The sequence below is a fragment of the Kryptolebias marmoratus genome, linkage group LG12 (assembly GCF_001649575.2).
Source record: "Kryptolebias marmoratus isolate JLee-2015 linkage group LG12, ASM164957v2, whole genome shotgun sequence".
In the NCBI taxonomy this organism is placed as follows: Eukaryota; Metazoa; Chordata; class Actinopteri; order Cyprinodontiformes; family Rivulidae; genus Kryptolebias; species Kryptolebias marmoratus.
In genome coordinates this window covers 11,584,935-11,612,908 of record NC_051441.1, presented here as the reverse complement: position 1 = coordinate 11,612,908, position 27,974 = coordinate 11,584,935, and the positions used below count along the sequence as shown (strand labels likewise).

At 45.3% G+C, this 27,974-nt stretch overlaps 2 protein-coding genes across 2 annotated transcripts in view; one reads left to right on the top strand and one right to left on the bottom strand.

The window, feature by feature from the left end:
- The window catches only part of LOC108239302 (retinoic acid-induced protein 1), a 53,312-nt gene extending 41,812 nt beyond the window's left edge, over positions 1-11,500 (top strand). The window contains exons 2-5 of the mRNA XM_017421936.3: positions 256-6,825; positions 7,036-7,129; positions 8,050-8,099; positions 10,778-11,500. Coding sequence (XP_017277425.1) covers positions 343-6,825; positions 7,036-7,129; positions 8,050-8,099; positions 10,778-10,786 — 6,636 coding nt within the window. The 5' untranslated portion in view covers positions 256-342 and the 3' untranslated portion in view covers positions 10,787-11,500. The remainder of the gene's footprint in view (positions 1-255; positions 6,826-7,035; positions 7,130-8,049; positions 8,100-10,777) is intronic.
- Positions 11,501-13,883: 2,383 nt separating this feature from the next.
- srebf1 (sterol regulatory element binding transcription factor 1) lies at positions 13,884-27,222 on the bottom strand. The gene is made up of 19 exons (XM_017421976.3): positions 26,858-27,222; positions 24,368-24,919; positions 22,682-22,833; positions 22,450-22,587; positions 22,151-22,369; positions 21,879-21,993; positions 21,556-21,713; positions 20,789-21,005; positions 20,497-20,681; positions 20,132-20,393; positions 19,763-19,929; positions 19,316-19,484; positions 19,073-19,181; positions 18,843-18,952; positions 18,223-18,355; positions 17,935-18,100; positions 17,126-17,344; positions 15,694-15,805; positions 13,884-15,349 (listed from the first exon to the last, which is right to left on the bottom strand). The coding sequence occupies exons 1-19, from the start codon at positions 26,961-26,963 to the stop codon at positions 15,129-15,131; spliced, it is 3,510 nt and encodes a 1,169-aa protein (XP_017277465.1). The 5' UTR covers positions 26,964-27,222; the 3' UTR covers positions 13,884-15,128.
- Positions 27,223-27,974: the final 752 nt, after the last annotated feature.

Sequence of the window (27,974 nt, the reverse complement as noted above, 5' to 3'; positions counted from 1 at the left end):
TAAATCACGACTGAAGTTCTCCAAGTGTGAACGACAGCAAACAGCTGGAGTCACTTTTAGCAACTGTATTGCCATTGAGTTTAAAGAACAGATTTTCCCCTTTTTGCAATATAAAAGGTGAAATTTTTGCTTTTGCTGCTATTGAATGTTAAAACGGGGTCTAAATATTAATTCAGAAAATGCAGAATGTTTAAACCCAAGGCTCAACACCACTAACCATCACTTTTTCTTTTCTTCCTGTGTCCCTACCTTCAGAACCCCTGACCCCTCCTTCCCCCTCCCATCCTGTCCCATCTCACCTCACCTCCCCCCTCCCTGCTCAGGCTACAGACGGAGTGAGTTATGCAGTCCTTCCGTGAGCGCAGCAGTGGTTACCACAGCAACCAACCCTGCTACCAGCAGGAGCCCCATGAATTATCTCGGCTGGAGACCTACCGGCAACACCCACATCATCCCCACCCCCAGCACCCGCACCCAGGCCCTGGTCCGCATCCCGGCCCGGGTCCAGGGCAGAGCAGGTCGGGCTATGAGGCTCATACCTTGGCAAGCTCGGCTAGCATGCCTCCAGCCGGTGGAGCGGGAATTGGAGGAGGACCCAAAGACTGTTACGGCCAGCAAAACTACACTGGTTACCAAGGAAATAGTGGAGGAAATGGGAATGGAAATGGGGGCTCAACAGCCTCTCAGACAAAAAAGACTTTCAGAGGAAGCAAAGTACCCCCACCGAACCCAACTCAGCACTTGCAGAGTCCTGGGGGCTACAGTAACCACATGGGCCCTGGGTCTTATTCAGCCCAGTATATGAGTGAGGGACACCTCCAGCAGAAGTGGGAGGACCCAGCCCAGTTAGCACAGTATGACCAGGAAATTGTGGGACGTTTGGAGGCTAGTGCCACGCCTGCACCTAGCTCCTCCCAGTTTGTGGACTCAAACATGCTTGGACACTCTCAAACCCAGTGCCACCAGCCTTCAACCCCAAACTATACAAGCCCCCATCACCAGCCCCACCCTCCTAACCCTGCCCCCTCACCTCTCATGTATCCCCAGAGCCACTTACACTACCCCCAGCACTCCCCCTCTCCATCATCATATATGGAAAAGTGCAGTCCTATGCCCCATTGTTATAAAGGTTATAACATGCCTCCAAATTCTCAGTATGCCAGGCAGATGAGTAGCCACAGCAGTTTGAAGCAGGGGGCCTATAGGTCTCCTCAAAACAGTTACGGGTACCAGCAGTCAAATCCAAGAGGGTATGAGCAACAGCCCCCTTTACAGGCAATGGCCAATCCCCAAGAACCCCACCCTAAATATCAACACTACAACCAACCCCAACAAAACTACTGTCTCTCAGAGCTGCCTGTCAGATCTCCAGAACAATATTATCAAACTTGTAGCCCCTCCTCAAGCCACTCCCCTGCACGCTCTGTAGGGCGCTCCCCCTCGTATAGTTCCACCCCTTCACCTCTAATGACTAATCCTGAGTCATTCCAGTATGGCCAGCCACCCATGACGCCTGGGGCAGCCTCCTCTTCTTCATCCTCTTCAGCTGGGATGCAAGAACAAGCCAGTGCCAACACAATGTTGATGCCCCCACGGTCACACCCTTCACCCAACATTCCCCACGCAACCCCTCACAGCTACTCAACGACACCACAAGTACCCACCATGAAAGAACGATTCTCAGAGAAGCTGCTGTCAAACCCCAGCTTGTGGAGTCTGAATGCGCTCACCTCTCAAGTGGAAAACATCTCCAATAATGTCCAGCAACTGCTGCTTTCAGAGGCGTTAGTTGCAAACAAGAAAGGCGGTAAGCGGAGCAGCGGTGGGAGCAACAGCAGTGGTGGAAGTGGAGCATCCTCCAAAAAGGGAGAAGAATACAAAAGTCCTCCATATCCAGATGGTTGTGGTAATGTAGGTGGGGGGCCCATACAAGACCCTTACGCTACCCCACAGCACCAGTCTCTGCCCATGGAACTCCATGAGGGTGGTTACTCTAGCAGTAGTGATGAACCACTAGACAGGGGGTACTATTACTTTGGCCAGGGCAGAAGTCCGGCCCAGGCTCATAACAATGCACAACTTAGTCTGGACACAGCCTCCTCTTGCTCCATTGCATCTCCAGATGATATGTCCACCAGGTCTGGGGACTCAGGTCTGCACAACCTTACCCCTGATCCTACTAGATGTCAGATGGGGCAGGGGGGGGATGGCATGAGTACTCCAGCGAAGAGCATTGGTGACGAAACATCTCCAACAAGCATTACAGTTCCAAGTCCTATGAAGCAAGAAAGAGATTCTCCTGCAGATATACAACATATCAATCAGCCTGTTAAAGAAAATTTTGAAGAGTCAGCGTGGACAGAAAAATCAGCTGAAAAGGACAAGGTAACAACTGCAAAAACTCCTGACTCTGTGAGAGATTCAGACACAGCTAACCCTACAGAAAGGCAGGAGAAATGGTCAGATGAAGAAAAATCTCCTTACAGTAAAGTAAGCACAGAGATGGCAGAAAAAAGCTATTGCTATGCGGAAACAACATATCAAGACGTTCAGGGTAAATATGACTCTGATGCGAGAGATTCTGTTGAACAGTCCCCAGCAGCTCTCTCCGATTCTAGCAACAAAGACCACTTTGGTCAAGAGATAAAATCAGAGGCATTCAAATCAGAATCTCCAACTGCATCTGAGAGCTCTGTAAAAACGTTGCCTTTCACTTCAAGGGGAGACCTTGAGCAGGATCAATATTTCACAGAGAAAGAGGAGAGCTCAGAGAACACCTCTCCAACCCCCGAAGTTGAAGTCTTGGAAGACAGTAGTTCAGACAAAAGAGAGAGCAGAGATCAGGAGAATGAGGAAGAGGGCGAAGACGAGGAAAGAGGAAAAGAGATCATTGAGGAGGAGCAGTGTGATATACAAAAAACAACAACTTCTCTTTCCCCTCTTTCTATTGGTGAGGTTGAAGAGGAACAAAAAGAAGAGGAGATAGAAAACCAGTCATTGACTCAAGAGCACATAAGTAGTAGCGATAGCCAAGAGAATTATTCAGGAAATGTCAGCAGCAAGACAGAGTGTCAGAACTCTATGCTCAATACTGACAACGACTTTGCGGGGGCACCTGGACATCTAAATGCTGCAGCAGCAACTACAGCTGCAGATGCCTTTTCTAGGGAGTCTGCCATTGGTGACACAGCCCCTCAGTCTCAGTCTGCTACACCAATCTTCTCTGCTCTCAATGACAAGACAGCACCGCCAGGTCAGATTAGGGATCATATTGATCATGGCGATGCTAAAGTGCTAGAACCAGACTCTCCTCAGCTGCCAGGAAAGTCAATACTCCCCTCAGCCCCATCCTGGGCAGATACTCCACCTTCTCCCAAAAAAGGTGATGAGGATATGGAACCAGGCATCAGCTGTGCCAGTGCTGTGACCCCACTGGCCAAACCAGAGCCTGTGGCCCCATCTGCTCAGCCAAGGGCATTTGGACGTAAGCATGCCAGGGGTAGAAGGAGAATAGTGCATTCAGGTGTAGGAATACAACGGCAGCTAAGCTTGGAAAGAGAAGGAGAAAAGGAGGAGGAAAGCACAAACTCTCCTACACAAAAAACACGCATGCCACCAATCAAAACTGTTTTATTCTCAGATCAAACAAACTTAGCACATCAGGAACCTATTGTGAGCCCGACTCCCAAAATGTCGACAGATGCTTTTCAATCAAGAATGTGCACCCGATCATTCAATGCACCAGATATGACACCCAAAGTTGAACCTAATGTGAAAAGAAAACCAGGTCCAAAACCAGCTCCTAAGCCTGGGTCAAAACCTGGTGCAACACCTGGATCAAAACCTGTAGCAAAACCAAGGCCAAGACCAGGACCTAAACCTAGCATAAAGACTGTTTTAAAACCAAGTCCAAAACTTGGGACAAAACCAGGACAAAAACCAGTGCCAAGTGAGCCAGAAATCTCCCCCAAAATTGAAATTACTTTTAAACAAAAGCCAGGACCCAAACCAGGCTTAAAAGCTGGACCAAAACCCATATCAAAACCTGGTCCAAAACCAGGCCTAAAACCAGGTCCTAAGCCTGTACCTAAACCTGCAGATGTTTTGTCCTCAACGGATGCTACACCCCTCAAGGCCTCAGTGGGTCGCCCTAGAGGTTCAAATTCCAAAACTAAGTTAGAAAACCAAGAAGACGCAAGTCAACATTTCACAGAACTGCAAAGCAAAGGCAGGAAGAGCCTAAAAGTTACAATACCCCAAAAGAACCAGGATGTAAAGTCAACAGAACAACATGAAAAACAAGCACACCCAGAATTAAAGGTACCCGAAAAAGAAAGTAAGAACATGGTCTTGAGATCCAGGAAGCCCTCACAAGAAAAGGTATCTAAAGAGAAAGAGAAAGTCGCTGAAGAGGAAATTCATACCCAGACACTTACAGAAATTAAAGTCAGTGATGTTACGCCAAAAGCAGAAGAGGTTTTAGCTGTGGAGCAAAATCTTAGCCCCAATGCAGTCAAACAAACTGATATTCCTGAAAACTCACCTGCATCACCTGCACTGCCAGTCCAGTCAAAAGAATCTAAGGGTAAAACACTCCCTCCACTAAAGAGGAAATGTGGCTCAGACGTTTCAATAACACCAGTAAAGAAAAAGAGGGGTCCAAAGCCAAAATCAAAAACAGCACCACCTCAGCCTGCCTTGCACGAACAGGTTGTCCCCACACCTGAAGATAAGAGTGCCCGAGGTCCCAAAAGAAGAAGAGGACAACCCAAGAAAGCTTCTGTGGTCGAGTCCATGATCAAAGACACTCCTTCAACTATCAGTGGAACTAACATCAGCGATGTGCAAGTGGTGACCCCTCAGTGCCCCACCAAAACAAAAGTTCTCCCGCCTCGCAAAGGCAGAGGGCAGAAATATGAGGCCATGGTACAGAAGATTACATCTCCTAGCCTGAAGAAACACCTCCCAGCTACTCAACAGGACAGCAATCTAAGTGACGATGTGACAACTAAGGCTTTGTCTGAATTTGTGTTAAAGGAAGGTGAGACTTCTACACAATTAAGCAACACTGAGACAATAGAGTCAATAAAAGAAGGAGTGAAACAGCATGAGGGGCCAGTCAAAAGAGAGATGTCGCAAGAAAGGGAAAAGCACGAGGTGAGGCAAAATGTGTCAGCACTGGAGGGGGAAGGAGTGGGGGCAGAAGATGAGGTTGAACATAAGAGTGATACAAGTCTGGAAACTATTAAAACAGAAGCCAAGCAGGATGTTGTAGATGACAAGGTTTGTACTTTAATGGAGACACAATTAGAAGTTGGGACTCCAGTTGAGAGGACACAACAGGCATCAGAGAGTGTATCGACTGCTGACACCAAGTCTGCCAGAACTAAAAGAAAGAGATGGGCAATGGTGGAGAGTACAGATGCCTCAGTAGTAGCCTTAGAAGCAGATAGTCTAATAATTACAACACCAAGGCTTGCCAAACAGAGGGCCATTAAAAATAACCATGAAATGCACCTAAAACAGAGACGGAAGAAAAGAAAAGGCGAGGCCCCTTTAGAGAAAACGGAGACCGTGGAAGAGCCAAACAATGAAACAGTAGAAAAGCAGGAAAATTTTGAAGAAAAGGTGACGGCCACAGAGCCCACAGCACTGCTGCCAATTAGCCAGGATGAGATCATAGAACCCCCCCTGGTTGTCAGTACAGAGCTCATTCAAAAACCTCGAAGAGGCCGAAAACCATCAGTAAACCCAAGCAAAAGGAAAAGAGGTAAAACCTCAACAGAGCCGATTCCCGGCAAGCGAGTCAAGGTCCACAAAAAGCCTGGGCCCAAACCTGGGATGAAAGATGCCATTGAGGTAATTGAGGCAGTTGTAAGGGCAGCTGGATGTGAACAGGCCGAAAAAGAGGAGAGAGAAAAAGAGGAAATGGAAAAAAGGGAAAATGAGACTGTAGATAAAGAGGAGACATCCATCGTGGGTCCTGTAGTGACTGTTACAGAAAAACAAACCGAGGTCATTTCTGTTAAAAGAATCAGACGCAAACCAGCCCATCAATATTCAAATTCTTTTTGTCCCTATGTACGGATTAACAACTCCAGAAACTTTTCCTCTTGGTGTGCCATAGTCAACAAACCTGAGGATGCTGTGGTATTTCAGAGACGCAGAAAAAAGGGCATACTCAGAATGAGGAACCCTTTCACAGTGGCAAAGGTGGTGCCACACGCTGCTGCCATGCTGCTGGGACCCATGCTAAACACCAATCTAATTGGTAGGTGTCTTACATGTTGCCTGTGTGGAAAACCAGCTAATTATAAAGACCTGGGTGATTTGTGCGGACCCTACTACTCAGAGGAGAGCATTCCACGGAAAGCTTTGACTGTCACACACACACAGTCGGACAAGACCAGCAGAGATGATGGAAGCACGCCTGAAGCGCCAGGCACCTCGTCAAATAGCGAAGACGCAGAAAAGAAGGGGACTGCAGAAGCTTCCTCTCAGGAGGCAGGCAGCAGCAGGCACCACCACTGGCACTACCGACGGCCAGAAAGGCCAGAAAGGCCAGAAAGGCTGTGTCAGGAGGGTCGTCCACGAAGATTAACTCTTAGAGAGCGGTTCAGAAAAATGAAGCAGCTCCGGACAGTCGGCACAGGAGACCCAGGGGACCAAGAGGGCAATGAAAGCAAGTTCCAAAGGCTACAAATGGAGGCAGAGGCTAAGGAACACTGGGCTCATGAAAATTGTGCCATCTGGACCAAGGGAATAATTATGGTATCTGGGAGGCTGTATGGACTGAAGGAGGCTGCCAACAAGTCAGCCCAAATGGTATGTTGGCTTTTATCATCTGAGTTTTAAACTATTCTGTTTAAGTAAAAAAAACACTATATAGAAAAATGTCTGCGAATGTATAACCTTGCCTGTGTTTTCTCTCTCTCTCTCTCTCTCTCTCTCTCTCTCTCTCTCTCTCTCTCTCTCTCTCTCTCTCTCTCTCTCTTTCTCTTGCCTCCATTGGTCATTTTGTCTGATGAACCCCAGAGCTGCTACAAGTGCCAGATTGTGGGGGCGTCCCTCAGCTGCTGTTGGAGAGGCTGCTCTTATAAATACCACTATGTCTGCGCCAAAGAGATAGGTAAGAGACTTTGGTGGAAGAGGAAGAGAGAAACGAGAGTTGAAAAGGCAAGAAAAACCAAAGTGAGTGAGTAGAAAGGTGGCAAATATGCAAGTGAACTTGGGTTTTGTTGGAAATGAGAAAGGAAATTATGAGGACAGATTATACTATGAAGACAAGTTAAAGGATTGAGGGGGTATATAGAGGTAAAATGAAAGGAAACACATTGAAGAGTAACATTACTGAGTGTGAGACGATATATCTGAGACGTGGGAGACGGCGAAACCGAAAGAAGGAAGGGATAAAAACGAGATGAAGAAAATTGGAATATGAAAGAAAGAGAAAGGGAAGAGACGGAGAGGGGAGAGTGTGTATGTGTACAATTATTGATCACAACCCCTGTGGCTCCATCCATCCATGGTGCTGTCAGCGAACTGAGTGTGTGTTTGTGTGCACACACACCTATCGATGTGTGTAACGCTTGCCTAAATGCTCCTCCACGATCGTCTTCCATTCATGTTACACATACAGTAAGCATGTTTCCTTCGTTTTTATGTGTGTGGGTTCCTGGCTGTTGTCATTGCACGTGTCAGCACATATGTGACATGCCTTACCTCATGCCGAAGAGGTACAGTGTGAAGATTAGAAGGCCTGCCACGTCTGCGGAACCAGAGCGGGGAGGAGAGCGAGGCCCTTTTTAATCCTGCTGAGTGCATCAGCCATATCTGCTCTGCAACTCAACCACTCAGTCTCTCCTTCCACTCCCTTTCTTCCTTCTTCTTTTTGCCTTTTTTTGCCACTTACATGGGTTTTTGCCATTCATAAAGGGCTTCATCTCACGTGTTTCCATTCCATGGTACAGTATGTGTTTGATTTATTTATACCGTCTATATGCGACAGCAGCTTATCTCCTTTTCTGCTTTCTCTTTCCTCTCCTATAGGCTGCACATTCCATGAGGATGATTTTTCCATCAAATGTCCAAAACATGAGGTAAGAAAAACAAGACTTTCTTTTCTTTTTTACGAAAGCAGACTGATATAAAATCACTTCTCTGCGTTTAATTGTTTATTAGATGAAAGGACAGAGAGTTATAGTGACATTTTAGGAAAAGTGTTCAGGCAGCATCTCAGATACTGAAGCCATAGTTCAGATGTTTTGAAGCAGGGTTCTGTGGAAACGTTATAAACAACTAATATCTTACCTGTTGTAGATAGCTCTTTGAATGACCTTAGTTTGGAGTTTAATTCTGACCAGATTGACCAGCTAATGGCCAGTGCAAGGTTCATAAAACAGTGCTTTCTCTAAGAATCTTTTCGATTTGAGTTGTTTTAGGATGGCATCAGGCCACTTTGGTCCTGGTCCAGCTCAGACTAGTCATTAGCTTGTCAGCTCTTTTTCTCCAAACTGACAGTGTTCAAAGAGCTACCTATAACAGGTAGTTATTAATTGTTCATAACCTTTCCACAGAACCCCACTTTAAAATATATGCCGTCTGCTCTCTTCTCGTCCTACTTTTTCTTTTGCCACACTCCCTTCCAGTCATAATTCATGGCCTTAGACTCAGCACGGATTTAAAATGTTACAGAATTAGCAAGCTAACCCCCCTCTCAACAACTTCTCTCTCTTTTTTTTATTGCTTTGAACCTTTGCTGTTAGAAGTGCTTGCTGCTTTCCCAGGTGAAAATGAACAGCTCAGTCCACGTTTCCTGAGGGGTAGACGCCATCTGGTGGTGGATTACCGACACTGCAGAGCAGAGAGGAAGGTCAAATGCGAGGGGGTGGTGGAGAGCGTTAGAGATGCTGACATTCAGCAGAGAGAGCAGCAGTGCATTGAGGCAGCAGTGGCACCCCTCCTCCTCCCCGCACCCTCTCTGCATCTGCATTTTTCCTCCCTCCTTCGCTCCCTCTTCCTTTCCTGTTCTCCTCTGTGCAGACTGGCAGAGGATGAAAAGCTGGCAAGTGATCAAAACACCCCACCCACCATCACTGCCTGTTATCCTCCCCACATGCTCTCTCTCTCCACCATTACCCTCCACTTCTTCCTCTCATTAATTCTCCCCCCGCGCTCTTTTTTTTTCCCCCCTTCCGTTACCCTTATTTTGCTTCTTTGCTCCCCCGCTGCTTCCAGCTCTCTCTGTCTCTCGTTCTGTTCACCTCTCATATCCTATATGAGCTCCGTTTTCGGTTTTCACTCATCCTCCCTTCATCCTTCCTCATCCCATTCTCCTGCTTTCCCCCCCCTCACCTCAACTCCTACGTCTAAGCAGCAGAAACGGAGTGTGAGAAGCGGAGAGGAAGCGAGAGCGAGTCGGAGAGAGGTTGTTGTTAGCAGGCTGAGGCAGAGCTGTCATCAGCTGAGGGATCTGAAGGTCTATATGTGTGTGCATGTGTGTGTGTGTGTGTGCTCGGGTCTGCGCTGAGCCAATTTAGACTGAGGAGCCTAATCAAAGGGAAGAGGAGGCACACACACACACACAAATACACAAGCATATACACAGCAGCACCCCACCCATGGGTCCCCCCGTCAGAAAATTCTCCCTCTGCCTGCCTTGTGTTCACTTTAGGGCTGCACACAAACACCGAGCGTTCAGCTGCACATTTTACAAAGCACGGATGATCTGTGCACGGCTGTGCAGGGTGATCAGCAGGTTACCTGTAAGCTCGGAGAAATGTGCGCATGTGAGCGTGAGAGCGAGAGAGAGCAAAGGGAGAAAAAAAAAACGTTATTCGGTGCTGAATTCGAACAGAAGCCAAATGGGGGCACTTACATCAGAGAGCGGCAGACTGAAAGAGACAGAAACGGGAAGGGGAAGGAAAAGAGATGAGCAGTGAGAGCAGAGGACCTCTGCGGTGGAGAGACTGAAGGTGTCACTCCAGGGATGTAAACAGAAGGAAGGAGAGAAGGAAAGTAGAGGAACGACAAAGGGAAGGACGAGGAGCGAAGCAGCTGGTCTGAGTTCAGGGCTTACGGATGGGCAGCTGGTGGTGAGAGGGTGAACAGGAATGGAAAATAAACCGAACATAAGTGCTCCTCTGCCAGCACAATTAGACGGTTCTTCCTTTCTTTCTTTCACGGAGATGCTGGTCAGCTTCTCCCCACTCCTGCAGCCATGTTGCTTTGATGTTTTCACTCAGCAGAGAGGCTCCCAGGGGCCAATTCAGCGCCTGCATCATAGCTGCCTGCAGGTTCTGTGCTGGAAGTTTGCACAATTACAAACCGAAGACTGAAGGAATGCATATCACCCGCCCAGTTTGAAACTAAAACCATCTGAAGCTGAGAAGGGAACCCTTTGCACGATCTCATGCCATGTTGTGAGAGCGCGCTGTTATTACCCTGAGTATGTGTTGAGGATGACTCTCAGCTCCTACCACACCAAAAGTACCTCAATATCTGGTGAATTGACAAAAACAACTAATGTCAGTTAGCTTTTGTGGCCATCTTGAATTGGAGTGACTCCAAAAGTTAATCGGTTGTAGAGGTACATCCAGTGGTTACTTTCAGAGAGTTTCAATAAAATAGTTCAGTGGTTCATGAGATATTTTGCTAACAGGCAGACTCAGTTGATGGCAGGCGATAGTAAAGGAAGTTGGGAAAGACTCCTGTCAGGGACACAGCTATGTTTGACGTGTTTATGACATAAATCGTTTTCTCTTCCTGTCCTTTGTAGGATCTGTAAGATATTTCTGTGATCCACCTTCACTACCAGGCCCATCACTCTGCCACCCATCCAGCCAGGCAAACACACGACAAGAACCGCAGTGATGACTGATGACGGACAGGCGTGTTGGCCAGAGGCTGCACCGACGTGTGGATTCTCGAGAAGTTGCCCCACGGACTGCAGCTGCTTCCCGAAACTGCACGAGAGATTCATTTTTGTCGCCGGGCGACCGTTTTACTGCGAGGCAGAAGGAGGACACGCTTTGTTTCGAGCCCGGTGCAAACTGTTTGAAATGCACAGCAGGGATTTAGTGTGTGCGCGCGCGCGCGTGTGTGTGTGTTCTGCCTTCGGATGGGCTGCTATCATCCTCAGACAGCTGGCGGTCACTGATTGGACTGAAGCATCCCTCTGGCCACCTTGTCTGTGGGCCAACAGGTGCATATACGCGCGCTCGGATTTCTGTATGTGTGTGTGTGTGTGTGTGTGTGTGTGATAACCATTGTACTGTCATTCTACAGCCACTCCATCACCATGTGTCAGTGTGTCTGAGTGTTCAGAACTGAGGATATCATCCATCAGAAAAAAAAGGGAAAAAAAAGAAACAGCAGCCAACAACTGGATGTACTATCTCAATGTTTGTGTTTAAAACAAGAAGCAAAACTAAATCTGTACATGATGATGATGATGATGATGTGCTTTACAGGTTCTAAATATTCTGACAAAAAAAAAAAAGAACAGACGCAGTATTTTAATATCTTATCTTTGAAAGTGTATTTTGATGTGCATTAAACATCATTGCGTCACTCTTGGTATATGTAACGCTTTGTGTTCTTCAGAAAAAAAAAAGGTATATAAATCGATATGAAATGACAAAAAAAAAAATAATACGACTTCTGTTGAAGAGTTTAATTCAACTGTGTGCACATTCAGTATGTACAGTAGCCATCGTCACTTGTCGGGACGCAGATGAGGGCTCCGAGTCAGGTCATCTCACCTCATGACGATGTACAGTTCAGGAGTATTAACCGTTGAGACATTTCACACGCCACGGCCGCGCAGAAAGAAGTGCATTCGAGCTAGACTTCATCCCACGTTTCGTCTGTTTGTATATCTAAAATGTAGCCTCTTTTTTTCCCCCACTCTGCCGTGCTGTATAACACCGTGCAGAGTGTCGGTTAAAGTTCTAGTCATATCAAAAAGAGACATATTTAAGTATTTAAAGCAGAAAAGAAAGTGCAAAAACGCCACACCAAACGCTCTTTTATGAAGCTTATTATTTAATGGTGTACATAAGTATTTGATGCTGTTTAAATGTAAGATGTGATGTACTAATATAATTGTGTATAGTATTTCCTAGAGATGTTTATTTTCTATAAAATGGAATATGTTATTGCTTATAAAATGTTATTAAAAGAATCCATTGATGGGAAGAAAAAAAAATACCAACCTTTTTTTGGGAATGTCACTTGTCTTAAGTGGGAGCATGCCGTTTTATTGATTTTCATGTCTATTTGTTTGGACTTGATGACACAGCATCACTTTGTTTGAAATGTTTTTTGTAACGCCAACGTTAAATATACCAGCACCTTTCAATGCTGCTATGGACCAATGCCTGCTCTTTGTGTCCTTACTGAGCACACACAGACATGAACACACTATCTCGGACAGCGACACGCCACCCGTGCAGGCACTGACAGGGGCGGCTTGTGTGATGGAGCGATGGAGTGCCGGGGCGACGGTGTTAGCACGACGATGAACAACCGAGTCATCAGCATAAAGAGGCATCGGTATCATTCTGGTTCAGTGTTAATGGAAACTGTAAAAGGGAGCAGGTCCTAAAACACAACTTTGAGGAACACTTTTTGTCACTTTCAGATAACTGGAAGAAAAGTCACTGAGTTTTTCATCTTTACCAGAAGGATGATTAATAAACTAACCACTAGCTTGGTTTGAAGGGCCCAGTGTATATCTGAAAGCATCTGGCATACAGGAAGTATTTTCACCTGAGTACTACCTGAGAAGATGCTAAGGTCTCCGATCGTCCTGTCCTCTGATCCTCTAATCACAGTAGAATATTTGTAGGATATTCCTGTGAGCTTACCGGAGGAACACGGCAGCTCGTCGGTCAGTGTCAGTCTTGTAATCCTGAGGCTGCAGGTGCGAGCCCGGATTGCGTCATCTGGTATGAAACATCTGCCGAATCTCTGCTGCGAGTTTGTTCGCTGTGGTGACCACCGCAGAGAAGAGCGGCCGAAAGAACAAGCTTACAAAACAGTTTCTGACAAAAACAAGCAAACTGACCACTCTAGTTGAACGTCTAAACGACAAACCCCAACAGGCCAGGGGACGCCAGCCAAAGGCTGATCTTTCTCAGGCTGGTCTCTCTTAGGTGAGCTGAAACACCCAACAGACCCGAGGCCCGCTACTGAAGACGTGTCCCAGAATTCCAACAAATCTGATTTCTGAATAACCTTCATAATTTGTAGAAGATGGTCTCTTATGTGTCAGCCTGCGCCTGGTCTCTGACTCCCTTCTCCAAACCGTTGGACCGATTCAAAGGAAACCAAGATAAAATCACAACTAACCCTGGATGAAGATGTGATATGACACACTGCAGTCTTGGCTTGTCTTCTGCCTCACAACTGAATACGTTGTTGCAAGCAGGTCCTGCAGTGACTCCGCCGGTGCTGCTTACGTAGCTTCTTGAAAGATTTTCCATTACAGTTTTGTTTTGTGTAGTTTTCACTTGCAGCCTTCGTCTTTGGGCTTCCACCAAACCCTTTAAAACTTTAATGGAAGCAGTTGGTGCCAAGATGTTGCCTAAAGTCAAACTAATGAGGAAATGAAATATTAAAAATAAAAGCACTCCATCCATCGATCGGTCACAATCACCTTGACAAGGACGCAGGTCAAATGTGGATCAGTAATGATCTCGAGGAGTGGGATCAGCACCTTTGAGTAAGTTTCTTTCCAAACATCAGAAATACGACTGAGAAGATAAAAAAACATGCAATTTTCAGCTGTAATGTCTGCAACTAGGCTTAATAATGAGGGAGATAATCTGCCTTCAAACGTCCATCTTCTGGTATCATATTTAAAAATGAAAATCAAAGCATCACGGTACACTTCTTTACAAAATGATTTAATTTTTACATGTGATAAAGTTGAAACGGATGTCAGTTACAGAACATAAAACTCTGGCAGCTTCATGCTCACCTCAACTCCACATTTTTTGTTGTTTTTTTTATTTAAAATCATGGAAAACTTGTGGTTTTACTGAAGATATGAAACCACAAAGGCTAAAAAGAGCAAATATTGCCCTTTATGTTGGAGTTACAAAAGAAAAATTATTATAGGTCCTTTTTGGGGAAAAACAAGTCAATTATTTAAAAAGGAGAAAAGAATTTCCTCCTTCAGAAATGTTAAAGTTTTGTGTTAGTTTCCAGCCCCAGAACTGAACACTGCTTCTGATATCATGGTTGGATAAAGTCCAGCACCTCAGGGGGTCAACAGTTAAGACAATAACTTGATTATGTCACCAGTTTGACATTTATCTGATACAGTAATGACACCATTGACCATGAACAGAAATTTAAGGGGACACAATAAGCGTTTACAACTCTGCCTTTGCAAAAGGAAAGAAAACCCTGCCTAATCAAAGTTTGTTTTTCTTCAAATTATAAATACATAGTAAAATATGTACACAGCAAAACAAATACACAGCCTCTATGAAAATAAGTTTATAAAGCCATAATATTATTATTTTAGCTCATTAAAAGCAGCCTCACAGGCCTAGTGCAGATAAAGACGTGGGGCTCAGACAGATCATCACAACTCGAGGAAACTTCAAAACGCTTGAGGAGCAGGTTCCCACATAACAAGCCCGACGGTCAAATCAAAAGTTTGGTTGTTTTGTTTTCCTCTTACAGATAAAGAGACGCGTCACGCTGCAGCGAATCACACCCCTCACCCTCACCCCCAACGCTGAGCCCTCGTGGCGGAGGTGGAACTGCGATGACTGACTGCAGGGGCCACAGCTCTGATCGCCTGACGTCTCCCCGTTGACCTCAGGGGTGCGGTGGCTCCTCTCTGTGGTCAAAGTGTGACACTGCAGCGCATTCTCACAAGAAGAAGAAGAAGAAGAACGTTGTCCTGATCATCCAGAGTTACAGTCGGGATCTGTACAAGTGCATTCACATGTGGGGGGAGGTTGAGTGGGAAAGACAGCCCAAATGAGAAGAAGGTGCACCCCTGGTTGGTTTTGTGTTTTTTGGAAGCGTGTTTCTTTTCTGTCTCTGTGCGCCGTCGTATATAAGAGATGTTTCTGTATACAAGCGTCCATGCAGGTCTCTCAGGTGCTTTAGCTGTTGGTGACGGTGGTGCCGCTGCCCAGTTTGATGATCATCTGCTGGCAGTCGTGGAGGGTCCGTTTGTCTCCCAGCTTCTCCAAAGTGCGGGCCGCATCCGCCAGCATGCCCACCCTTTGACCCGGAGCTGACAGGAAGGAGGGAGGAAGGTAGCGGCACGCCAGCATCACGGCCTCCGCCTGCTCCCGCTGGCCTGGCCGCGCCTCAAACTCCTCTGCACGCAGAAAACACGAAACATTTCGAGCCAATCAAGCCGCGGGGGTTCTTATATGCATAGTGACAATTTATGAGGAACAAATAAGGCAAACTTGTAACTATCTTATACTACATGTAATGCATTATGTTTGTTTGTTTTTTTAAACAAATGCACTAAACTGTTAGGCAAAGATCAGCACTGAAGCTCTTTTTGTTGCAAAACAGGCTAAATAAACTCAACAGAGATGAGTGGTTGTCCTTGTGGATGAATATAATAAACACAACGCTGCTAAAATACCTGAAATTACTCATTCAGATTAGCTGAATTACCTAAACTTGGCAGCAACCTGCTCACACACTCACCTGTCTTGGCTCCCGGTGTTGCTCTGCGTCGCAGCGAGCGATCCAGAAGCTGATGGGTTCTGGTGGGACTGGCTCCCGCCATCAGCCTGGCTGTGGCTTCGTGGAGGAACAACTGGAACGAGACGGAGGGCAGAGAGATGAGAGGCGCAGAGGCGAAGAGGGGGGGAGGAACCAGAGCGAGGGATGATGACTCACACGTAATGTTCTGCTCTACCTCAGAGAGACTTAAAAAGCTCTGTGAACAAACTGGCCTCGGGCTCTGTGTGTGTGTGTGTGTGTGTGTGTGAGCGCTGCAGCTCCTTCCAATTTTCTCTTTTTACCGAGGATGGTAGCACGCACAGCCTGCAAAGACGTTCACAGGAAGTTTTTGCAAATCTTCAAACAACATTTTTATTTTAATTTGTGCCCTGTACAGCACTGAAAAGATTTTGAGCCATCATTTAATAACATGGAATATTTTAATGTAGAGTTCTTTAGATTTTCTGAAAGTGTTTCAGGTTTTATTTCAAACTTTGGATGCTGGAAATGTTTTTTTATTTAATTCACTTAACTCTGACTCTTCCCTATGAATCATTCAGGCATAAACAGGCTCCTGCATTCAAGAGATGAACGAGCATCATTTCTGTAGATAGACAATTTAGCAAAAAGCCTATTTTAAATCGAATCTTTACGCACAAAGTCTGGGGTTCCCAGTTTCTTTAGCCGAATCTATGAAAAACACCAAAATAACAAATTAGCACACATAAAATAGCATTTTAGCACCAACATTGTGATTCTCAAAAAGCTATTAGCTGAAAACGTACACAGTAAATAATAAAATGAAGGATTATCCGCCTCTCAGGTTCTGTCTGGTCGTTTTTTTCCCCCTGCTTCTTAAAGACACTGTTAACTGACTGTAGAAAGTCTTTTAGGCCTGCTCCTCATTTTGTTCTCCACTTAAAGCACACATTACACCATATGCTGTCATGGTTTGGTGTAAGGACAGAAAAATGAGAGAAAAAAGCAGCCAGAAAACTTTGAAAATTCCATCAGAAAGCCTGGAGATCTACTGATTAGGACCACTTTGAAAGACTGCATGAAAGAGTGGCTCATTGGAAGCAAAATATCATAAACATTCGGAGCAGTTTAAAATATTTTGCAGAGTACTGTTTGCACCTGATCCATCCTAATGTCTGTGCATTAAACTTTACTATATGGGGTTTAAGATTTGATGAGTTTTTGTTTAAATGTGCTCAACAACTACGCTTCAGCAGCACCATGTCACAGTATGTATAGCCATTCTATTATTGTATTATTGTGACTGAATATTTAGTCCTGTTTCAGACAAACTGTACATCAACAAGACTGAGAATCCCCTTCAAACTCCGCAGACACCAAACACTTCTGTACCCAGCTCATATGAACAGCTAGTGGCCGGCATGTTCAGGCTTACCCTTCGCATGGCAGGCCTGAAGCTCTGTGCCAGCTTGCGTAGGGAGCTGAGATCTTGCTGAAAGCCCTGGAGTTCAGGTGGCGAGGCCTGATGAAGGCTCGCAGGGCCAGTGGTGCCCACCGACACCGGCCCTGTGGGACTCGCTGGCCCCTGCTGCTGCACGTGCCAGATATTTGTCCTCAAAACCAACAGGAGATCGCACACCAGCAACTCAACAACCTGTGGGAAAACAAAAAAAAACAAAACAGAAACTAACACGATGAGTTCATAAATACGATACATTTTAGCCCCATAGAAAAGGTCATGTGACAAATGTGTAATGTTTGGGAAAACTGAGGGAAATGTGAAAGGGAAAATCAGCTTGTTTGGGATTGGGAGACCATGCTGAATGATGGCAGGCACGGCGTAGAATCTGTGACGCAGTAACAAAAACACACCCCGACACAAAATCCGTCTCACCCTGAGTGTGTTCTGTTCGTGGCCCAGCTCTGTGTTGCACTGCAGGTACATTGCACTCCTATAAGACACACATGCAATGCAACTACAATGCACCGCAGCTCTGGCCATACACACACACACACACACACACACACACACACACACACTTTGAGCTGCCTATTCACCAGAATCACCATCTGCTGAATGCCACTGGGTAGGACACTGCAGCATCCCAGAGTGGAACTGCTGCAGGGGGATCTGTAAATCTGAAGTCTGGGGCTTCGTTTGCCCTCACAGAAAAAAAATATCAGCTTGACATCTGAGTGGGAATCTGAAAGACTCCGATGCTTCCTGTGTGTGTGTGTATGTACCTTGTCTAAACTGGAGCTGTGGCAGTGTGGTCCCATGTTGAGGCTGTCTCGGAGCAGGACGCTGGCCTTGTCAGTGTAGCTCAGACTCAGCTGGCAGTTCTCTGGCTTGCACAGCAGAGCTCTGACTGCCCGGAATGTGTTCAGACACGCTTTGGGCAGAAGATTCCTGCCAGAACGAGGGGAAGGGGAAAAAAAAAAACCAACAACCATCAGACAAAGGACACAGGTTAAAGCAGTGTAAGTGTGCGAGGGCAAAGAGTTTTAACAACACACATATTTCTAACTCACTCTGCGTTCTGCAGACTGCGAGGCAGGTGCTCGACGGTCGGATAAAGTCTCTCTGCAGCGGCATCGTCTCCCTGAAGCCAGTTGATGATCACTATGGCAACCGACGACCACCACTTGGAGTGGGGGTCACAACCTGGAGATTGGAGAGAAAAAAGTCAAAGACACGACATCCTCAGAAAAACAGTTCTTTGACATGTTAACGTCACAAAACTAGCTGCTCCTCTGAATTATTAGTCATCTTTACAGCCATAATAAGAGGCCCCCTCCTCACACACGGATTTCAAAACACTGCAACCTGAGACGCTGCCAAGAAAAGTTTCTTATTAAATCCCTGCACATCCTCTCAAGGTGATCACTGATTTGACAGTGCTGAAGATAAATGAAGCAATCTAGCAGATGCCTCTTTTCTTTTTTTTTTACCTCCACACCCCTCCCCTCGCTCAGATGAGTCAAGACAAAAGAAAGCGGTGAGAGTCAGGTGGAAATCACAACAAAATAAGTTTTGTTTTTATTGTTATTATTATTTTAAAAGCACACTGAGGTAATCCAACAGTTACTACTGTGACTTTGTGACGACACAGGGAGCGTTAAAATGAACGACACATCTTGAGGTGACCTACCCGTCACAGTAGCCATGTTGGAGCAGATTGCAAAGGACTGGGAGGTGGCCCCGGCTGCGTCTGACGCACTGATGAGCAGCTGAAGGTACTCCAGGGCATCAGCATACTCCCTGATGACAGACAGATACTTTAGGGTTAACAGGTGTTTTAACTTTAAAACCAATGGCACAAACAGCCTCTTTTGTTCTCTTTGCTTTTATTCACATCTCTAGCTTGTGTTGTTTTCTTACCCTTCACCCTGGCTGGGACTCTTCTCTCCGTGAGGCTGGGCAACACAATAAAGAGCCTTTTCAAGGAGGTGTTCTCGAAAGGCCTGAGTCACCTGAGCCAAAGGATCCACTGTCGGAGCAACAAAAGACATTTACTACACAAATAGAAAAGCCGGAGTGTGCGCAAATATTTTAGGCGGAAAATTTTTTCAAGTGGATTCTACAAAGTAAATAAGCTTTATAGTAAAAAAAAGATTTAAATACCAGTGTTGCCGGCCTGACTGTAGATGCTTTCTTTAGGCGTGCTGCGAATAGCCCAGTCCCCGTCCACGAAGAAGCGGTGGCCGAGAGGATGGCAGAGCCACTGCATGGCCGGAGGCACGCTGCCGCTGGAGGACAGGCACGCCTGGCGGGCGCTGCTCAGGAACACTCGCTGTCGGGAGAGAAGATCGGGTTCTGCCTCAGTTTCATTCAAAACGGGGGAAGACTGTTGACTTATTAACAACATAATTCACTGTTTTCAAAGCCTGAGAGACAAATTATGATGTCAACTCACAGCTTTTCCCAATGTGTAACACTTAGATTGTAAACAACCACCAGCAACGCGCTGATGTTTGTTTCTGACAGCATCCAAGCCAAACCGCCACATAAATCTGCACAGCATAAGTTAGTGAGATGGATATTTGTGCACGCACGAACACAAGAACTTACAGAGGTAAAATGAAGGATCCTTGGCAAACTGGCTTTGACTCGCAGAGCTGCAGAGACGTAGACCTCAGCCAGAGAGGCTACAGGAAGACACGAGCCAGCACATTCTGCCAGGTTGACCGCACTTAAAGCCATGTGGACCGCTGACAGGTGGCTACCGTTCAGTTTACCTTTGTACACACAAATAATTATGTATTATATAAAAAAACTCTTTCACAGTCTTTCACATAAATCAGCCATGCTGCAATGAAAAAAGAAATACATAGTGTAAATGAGATCAAGAGGAAAACCTTTTAGGAAGCAAATTGTTAGCAAACCCATTTTAACTAAATCTACAACTAAGTTAATCAAAACAAAGCCTTTATGGCCGACCTGTCATGTGGAGCTGGTGCAGACGGTGGTAAACCAGCGCCGCGTCCCGACTGCTTTTGCACGCGTCCTCCTGCAGGGGGCGATCGCTTCGCAAACCTCCAGCCTTGGCAGCGAGCCAGCGGCCGACCCAGAGGCGCTGGAGGCAGAATCTTAGCAGAGACCAGAGCGCCGCACAGGCCAGGTCCAACTGAGAGGTGGGCAGGGGACGACCAAGAGCCTTCAGGCAGGTTCGCAGGTTGTGGCTGGCCTGAGCGAAATCTCCCTGTGATCCAAAAGAGTGGGGAAAGAGCAGAGGAGAGGTGGCGGTGAGTGCGAGTTAATGGTACTTTTAATGAGTTTCATCCAAAACAGTCAGACAAACTTACTCTAGCAAGGTCCAGGTCTGCCTGTTTGCGGTGCCTCCAGAACAAAACAGAAGAGCCAGAGTGTGGTCTGGTGACAGGTTCGCCGTAAACCAACAATCGGATCAGAACTCCTGATACCAGAATACCGTTCAGCAGCCACACCAGAATGGTTGGGAGCATCCAATCCATCCAACCCCAGGACTCAGCTGTTGACAACACAGATACTCTCATTTAACAGCAAAATATCAATCGATGAATTGTGAGATTCAAAACAGCCATCAAAACCTGCACTCCTCGAAGTGTTTGCTCATACCTGCAACGTCCACACCCAGGACGCTTCTGCTGGTGTGATGGGTGGTGATGTCTGCAGGGTTTCCTGCAGAGCTGCCACCAGAGGAGCAGAGCAGAGCAGCCAGGGGGTTCATGGAAAGGAAGAGGAAGGTAAAAGCACACAATGCCATGCGGGAACGATCCAACATGCCGCTGACACCGGCACCTGCTGCAGACTGATCCAGCACGCCAATACTTGGCTGCCAGACAGGAGACAAAAGGATCAAATGAACACAAATCATTCAGAAACCAACAAGGACAGCAACTTTATGTTTTCAGGGTTCTTGCATGCTCCTCAAGGTCAAACTCAAACAATTTTAAGCATCTTCCAGGTAAACTTTAAGCTTCTGATTGTATTGTGATATAACAATATATTGACTAGACTTCTACCTAAAGATGCAAATCTTTGTCCTTACTGCAGACATTTAACTGAGCTTTTCTTCAACCCGTTTTATGTTGTTACAATAAACAGAAATGTCAGGAGCAATTAGAAATAAAAGCCTATTGTTATTTCAGTCTCAGCGTAGAGTTTCTGTCTTCTGTTTAAACAATTTTATCTTCATAAAGCTTTATTTAGACCTAAAGCTCTTTAAATAATGACATTTGGACAACATTGCATGAACTTTTAGTACAATAATAAGAAGCGATTCAATGTTTTTCTTTAACAGAAACTCAGTGTTTTATTCTAACCCCTCATCTGATGTAAAACTCTGAATATCAGGTTCAGCAGATCAAATAGTCACTGCATACCTTGGTGTCCTCTCCCATCGGACTGTCAGGCTCTGAGTCACTGCCACAGTGTGAGAAGGAGGTTGGGGAGCCCACGTCAGAGGCTGGCGGAGTGGGCAGCTCATTCTTCACTTCCGTCTGTCCGTCCACCTCCATGGCAACCAGGTCCTTCAGAGACTCTGAAAACACAAGGAAAGAATGATGAAGGAGAGCACAGATAAAAAAAAATACTTTAAACTACTGTCCACGTAAACACTGTCCCTTCTGTCAGCAATCAGCAGACCTCATCACAGAGGGTCAACTGCTCTGCAGAACACAGGAAAAAGAAGGTTTTGCGTGCGTACTGTTTTTCTGTGCGGCCATTTTGAGAGCCATGTTCTCCTGTTTGAGTTTCTGGTTCGCCTGCTGCAGGTAGCGGATGTAGTCGATGGCTTTCCTCAGCACTGCAGACTTGTTGAGCTACAAAAAAAAAGAACAACATTCAGTAAAAAACACACAGCATGAGTGTCAAGCACACCAAGGCAAGTCAGCCTAATCAATATTTGTCATTCAATCATATCTTTTATCTGGTATAAACAGAATAAAACATGCAGTTGTTAAAATTTTAGCTTCCCACCTTGGCTTCAGTCCCTGCTACCATGTCTTTCAGCTCTATTATTTTATCATTAATAGAAGAGCGGTAGCGCTTCTCAATTGCGTTGTGAGCTGTGCGCTTCTCCCCTTTTGGTGGCTGGCCCATCGGCTTGCCAGCAATGGCGATGCGGTTGATAGGCAGCTTTTCAGAATCCATCATCACCGGCAGCGTGGTCAGGATGGTGCTCCCGCCCATAAAGGCCTAGAGATGTACAGCACATAAGTTAGTTAGATGTCACCTTGTAGGCAATCATTTAATGGTCTGAATTCAGATGTGCCCACCTGCAGTGAGGTGCTCTGGACTTGGGTGGTGGTGGCCAGAGATGTGGGAGAGGCCACAGTTGTGACCATACAGGTGTCAGGCTTCAGAGTAGTGAGCAGCAGGGACTCAGCTTTGATGAACTGGGGTTGCAGCAGCACCTGAGAGAGACGCATTAATATTCACAAAACAAGAACAAAACACAGCGGCGTGTTCATTTTATCTACTCGAGTGGCCTCGGCTTCACACACTTACAGGTACTTGCTGCACTTGGGGTGCGATGGTTTGAACTGGAGGGCTTGCTGTTGTAGCCAGGAGGGGAGCCGTAGTGGTCAACCCCTGGAGCTGAGTCTGAACACTAGGAGGCGAGGAGGACGAGGGCGTGCTCCCACCGATGGGGCTGCCAGCTGCAAAACAGCAAAGACACAAAGACTTCTTTAGCCCCAAATCAACCAGGTATTACTCTGAACTCACCGATATCACAATTCACCTTGCACCATTTGCACTAAACTGGACAGTAAACCAGCTGCTGCATTCAAATGAAAATCCACATAAAGTCACAGTTTGAGTGACGGTAAACAGAAGCAGCTGAAAGGATCCATCCTTAACTTATTAAAGGTTTAATAACTGGACCGCTCTGACAATTTTTTTAATTTGATTAAAATGCTGTTTAAAAAGTGAACAGGCACTAAGCTGATTGTCAATAATAAAAGCCTGACAGAAAAGTTTCCATAGCACATCTAGTTAGAGTTTATATGAACATAACCTGTCCAACAAAGGCCAAATGAAAGAGCCATACTGAAAATAAAATGTAATGTGTATGTTACAATGTCCAACTTAGTTTGTCATCACAAAACATTAAAGAAACAAATCAGGGACTCAGATATGACACTGACACACTCATTTGCCATCAAATTATTGAAATACACCGTATGTATGACAAAACTTTAAACAACAAAACCATGACTGCAATTTTAATTTGGTGCCTCCTCTTATCAAAACTTTCATTTTCAACCTAAATGACTTTTAATCTTTACACCAACAATAAGCCTGTGTTGGTATAAAGACCTTTGTCAGTGGGTTTGTAGCCAAACAGGTGACCTGTGACCCACTTATAAGTTCTTAACAACGATTCAGTGAGCCATCTTGTAATTCTTATCAAATCTAGATAAACAGTGCGTTTGCAAATCTGTATCAGGGTCGGTGGTTCTTGGAAGGTAGTAATCAAGATTTACTGCGCCTAAGAAACATGAAAGATGCCATCATATTCTGGGATGTCTGGGATGGGTGAACAGCTCAGACTGTCTGCTGTGCTCTTTGAGACGTTTCGACACACACCGCTGTGCTGCAGGGCCACTCCAACACTGTTACAAGGGCTTTATTAGATTATAATGTAGCCATGTGATCAGGTGAGGCCGAGCTACCTTCTGGCCTCGCGTGATTAAGGCAATAAACATGAGCCATCGCTCTGGACACCATCCGTTTCAGTTGTCAGAGATTGTCAAACCTGTCCTAAAAGTGGTCTCTGCTTTGAATAATCACAGCTGAAGGTGGCACATCGAACGCTCACACTTTATTAAAAAACATTAATAATAAATGATAAATTTACAGCATTTATTTTGTGCCTATCTGGTCTAATTAGAGAACTAAAAAGCATTACAATACAAGCCATAATGAGACCTTAACATAGGGACATTCTGCAAAGCCACAACTCACTCACTGTCTGCTGAACTTTTAAGTCACATTACATTTTAAGCATTTGTTTACAAATTATGATGAAACTGTATTGTTCCAATGATGCTTGTAAAACAAAAGAACCTATATCTACATTGAAAAAACAAACTAACAATAACAATTATGTTTTATTTTAGAGATTTATTTCTCCAGCTATCAAAGCTACAATTCCTCTGTGATATGCTCATCATCATAAAGAGGACATACCTGTGTAGCTAGTTTGGCTCTTATAGTTGCTCTGTGCCTGTGGAGGCGTCTGTGGCTGGGGCTGAGGTGGAGTCGGAGGTGCAGCGGAGATGAAGACTGTCTGCGTGGTGGAGCTGAATGCCGGGTTTGGCGAACCGTGTGGAGAAGCCGCCTGGACGGGGGCAGACGGACTGAAGGAGGGTTGGGGCTGCTCCACCTGAGGCTGCCTGAGGCTCTGAGGCTGCGGCGTCGAGGGCGGCTGCTGCCTCGGGGGGGAGCTGGCTACGTGGGAGAGGGGAGACTGCTGAAAGGTGAGAGGCCGGAAGGCCTTGTCTGGGGTGGTGGAGCTACGGGTGATGGGAGGGCCCAAGAGAGCATCTAGGTGAGGGTTACTGCTGAGGATGGAAGAAGCAGACGAGGGCGAAGGCGTTGTGGTGGTAGCTGGAGGAGCAGCAGAGGTGATGGTCTGCGACAAGCCAGTAATTTCTTGGGTGGGAGGGCCTCCTGAAAAAGGACTGGGATCAAAGAGTCCACCAAACTCCATGTCCTGGTTATTGATGAGCTGAAGCATGTCTGCAAAGAAAATAAATAAACAATTCAGAGACATGATCAATGCTTTGCCACAGAATCCATTTAATTGATCTGAATAAATAAGATTCTGGCATGAGATGAGAAACATATGTTTTTCACTTTTACACAGAATCTCCTGCATTTTCACCTAAATTGCTGGTTATTTGTACATCGCTGATTTAAAGATATGAGGTTTCTGTTCAAACAGATCATAGAACATGCTCAAGAGTTTGCCTAAAAACAAATAATGTAAAAAAGGGGTGGAACATTTAATGATTAAAGGTCCAGTATTCCCTGAAGGAACGCATAATGCCTGCCACCTTTTATACCAAAGCATTAAAATACGATTATCTTGTATTGAGAAAGGACGAAGTTATAGCGGTTTTTGTCAAACCTTGTAAATTTTGCACATTATGCACAATCTCATGCATTATTGCAAGATCTATTAATGCTCAAATTATGTGCTAATGATGACTCAGCTGCTACCATGTCAAACCTTAGCTCAGTGTCAGGAAACCTGAGTTACACACATTTTTGTGTTGGCTAAGGTTGATTAGCTGTGGCAGCCACCTTGAAGTTCTGTCTTTGGTGGCGTGCGATTCTGTGATCAAACAAATGATCAGTAAGTTATAGATGGTGTCCTGCTAACATTTTTAATCCCGTTTGTTATGATTTTTAACGCTACAACCGGTTAACCAAGTAGGTAAAACTTACAGTATTTGACTGTAAAAAAAATGTAAATGAAAAGCATCATTTGTTTTTGTTTTGATAACATTGGTTTCATATTTAGAAACTAAGAGCATTAAGTACACGCAGAATAAATGCTACCACTTTAAAATAAATAAAACCTACAAAAAAATGAACTAGGACCCTGTATATTTTTCCATCCTCGTGCAATCAGCTATTTATGGCTGACTCAAATTATTTACCACTTTAGTTGACCATAAAGACCCACCATGAATGCATTTTGAACGTGTGTGTGTATGTGTGTGTTGTGTCTGCAGCCTGAATTTGTAAACCGGTGCTGTCCATGAGGTGATCGCTCTCAACCAATCAGAGCGCGGCTGATCGCTCTCGGCCAATCAGAGCGCGGCTCAGACCAAGACCCAGCAGAGAGGAGAGTGAGAAAAGGTTACTATCGAGCAGCACCACGGAAAGGTTACAGCCGGTCAAATTCAGGGGGAGTTTGGGCCGCAGGCACAATGCACCGGCTTATCTCGCTACACGCTGGCAGTTATCATAAAACACGCACACATGGGGCTGCTATAAGAAAATATTTAATAAATATCACCTATTTCCAACCACGCTTGATGCGCATGGCTCTCACGACGCGATTTAAAGATTAAAACAAAAAAAGACTACGTTTACAATAAAAGTAAACAAAAAGTTATAAATGGGCGCCCGCGTCTGCCATAGCATGTTATGTGTTGTTTTTAAATTTAACAGAGCAACACGTCTGCCGAATAATTCGGTCAACTGAGGCGGATGAACCCCAGCAAAAAGGAGGAATGAACGGCAGTAACCCCGGAGCACGCTGGAGGCGGGGCGCGCTCACAACCGCTTAGCAACACATTAGCCTCCCAGCTAGCCCGCTCTGAATGTCACTCATAATGTGTTTTATTTACAGTAGAATCACAGCCAAATTTTGCTATGTAATAACGGCAACATAAACGGACAATAATAACACATACAGGAGGCTTTGGTTAAGCCCACAGCACCCAGCTAGCTTAAAGGCTAACGATAGTGAGTGTAAACACGGTTGATGAAAGATGCATCATAAACTGGTTATTGTGCTCTTTATGTGTTTACGTGACGCGATGTAGAGCACACAGGTGTAACACGGATGCTGTGCACGACAGGTCCAAACAATGGTGTTTGTTTTTAGCTCCTCAAACACATTACTGCACTTTCAACGTCCAATATTATTTATCATCTTCTTACCATCAATGTCGCTCAGCAGGGCCGTGTCAATATCACTCGGGTCGTGGAGCGACAGCGTCGGATCCAGGTTATCCAGCGAGGGATCGTCAAAAGACAAGCGGTTCATCTTCACTCTCTTGTCTGGTTTTCTAGACTTGACTGAAGGAAGGTAAAAAAAAGAGAGAAATCCTCAACTTTCCACGTCCCTACATTTGACAAAGTGTCGGGCTGCAGGTATTCCCGAGACACAAGCAACAAAAAAAACTCCCAACTTTTTTTTAATAAGCTGTTAACTATAACTTCCCACTCCAAACTCCATAGCCGCCTGTGGGAAACTTGTCTAAACGAGCCAAACACTGAAGCTCATTCAGCTCTAACGTGCTTACGGCACAAGCCGGAGGAACCCGTCCAACCCCCGATGAGTGACACATGCGCCAGCCAATCACAAGCTTCGAAGTAGATTCCCACGATTGTTTTGATTAGGGAGCGATGCTGCAGCATGTGTGGTACGTCATCTTAAATGTATATGATAGTGAAACAGTTATAAACTCAAAATACAACTTATACGGAGGTTCTAAAATATTATTATTGACTAATTTAGAGCATAGTTACAAAGTACATTCTACTAAACCTTCACTGACCTGTATATACCTAGGACGTATATGTTTTGGTAGGGTTTGTTTGTTTGTCTGTGCACAAGATTATTCAAAAATTAGTGAACGGATTTTGATGAAATTTTCGGGAAATGTTGAAGTTGTCACAAAGAAGAAATCATTAAATTTTGGTGGTGATCGGGATCACGATCCGGATGCTACAGTTTTTTTAATGACCCTATGGCCTAGGTTGAGGTTTGCGCTCTCATGTTTGTTGAGCTTCTACATATAGTGATGACGTCAATGATGACATCACATGGTAGTGATGTCATCAGTCACATAATGACATCACAACAATTATGGGTCTTGGTGGTTTTGTGCTCTCCGAGTGATTCTAGTTTCTTATGTTTTTTTATTTTATTTTATTCAGTTTTTTTTAGTTATTTCTCACCAATCCTATGCAGCACTATTATTACTTCGGCCACAACATTTGACCTAAAACGTGTATTTTGATTAAAACCGCATGGTTATGTTTGTTGTGGGCT

Excerpts from the sequence above, each read along its gene's own strand:
- srebf1 (XM_017421976.3), bottom strand. The coding sequence starts at position 26,963 with ATGAACCGCTTGTCTTTTGACGATCCCTCGCTGGATAACCTGGATCCG. Across the intron at positions 24,920-26,857 it reads CCTGCTGAGCGACATTGATG|ACATGCTTCAGCTCATCAAT; the intron begins GTAAGAAGATGA and ends TTTTCTTTGCAG. Across the intron at positions 21,994-22,150 it reads TAGCAGGGACTGAAGCCAAG|CTCAACAAGTCTGCAGTGCT; the intron begins GTGGGAAGCTAA and ends TTTTTTTTGTAG.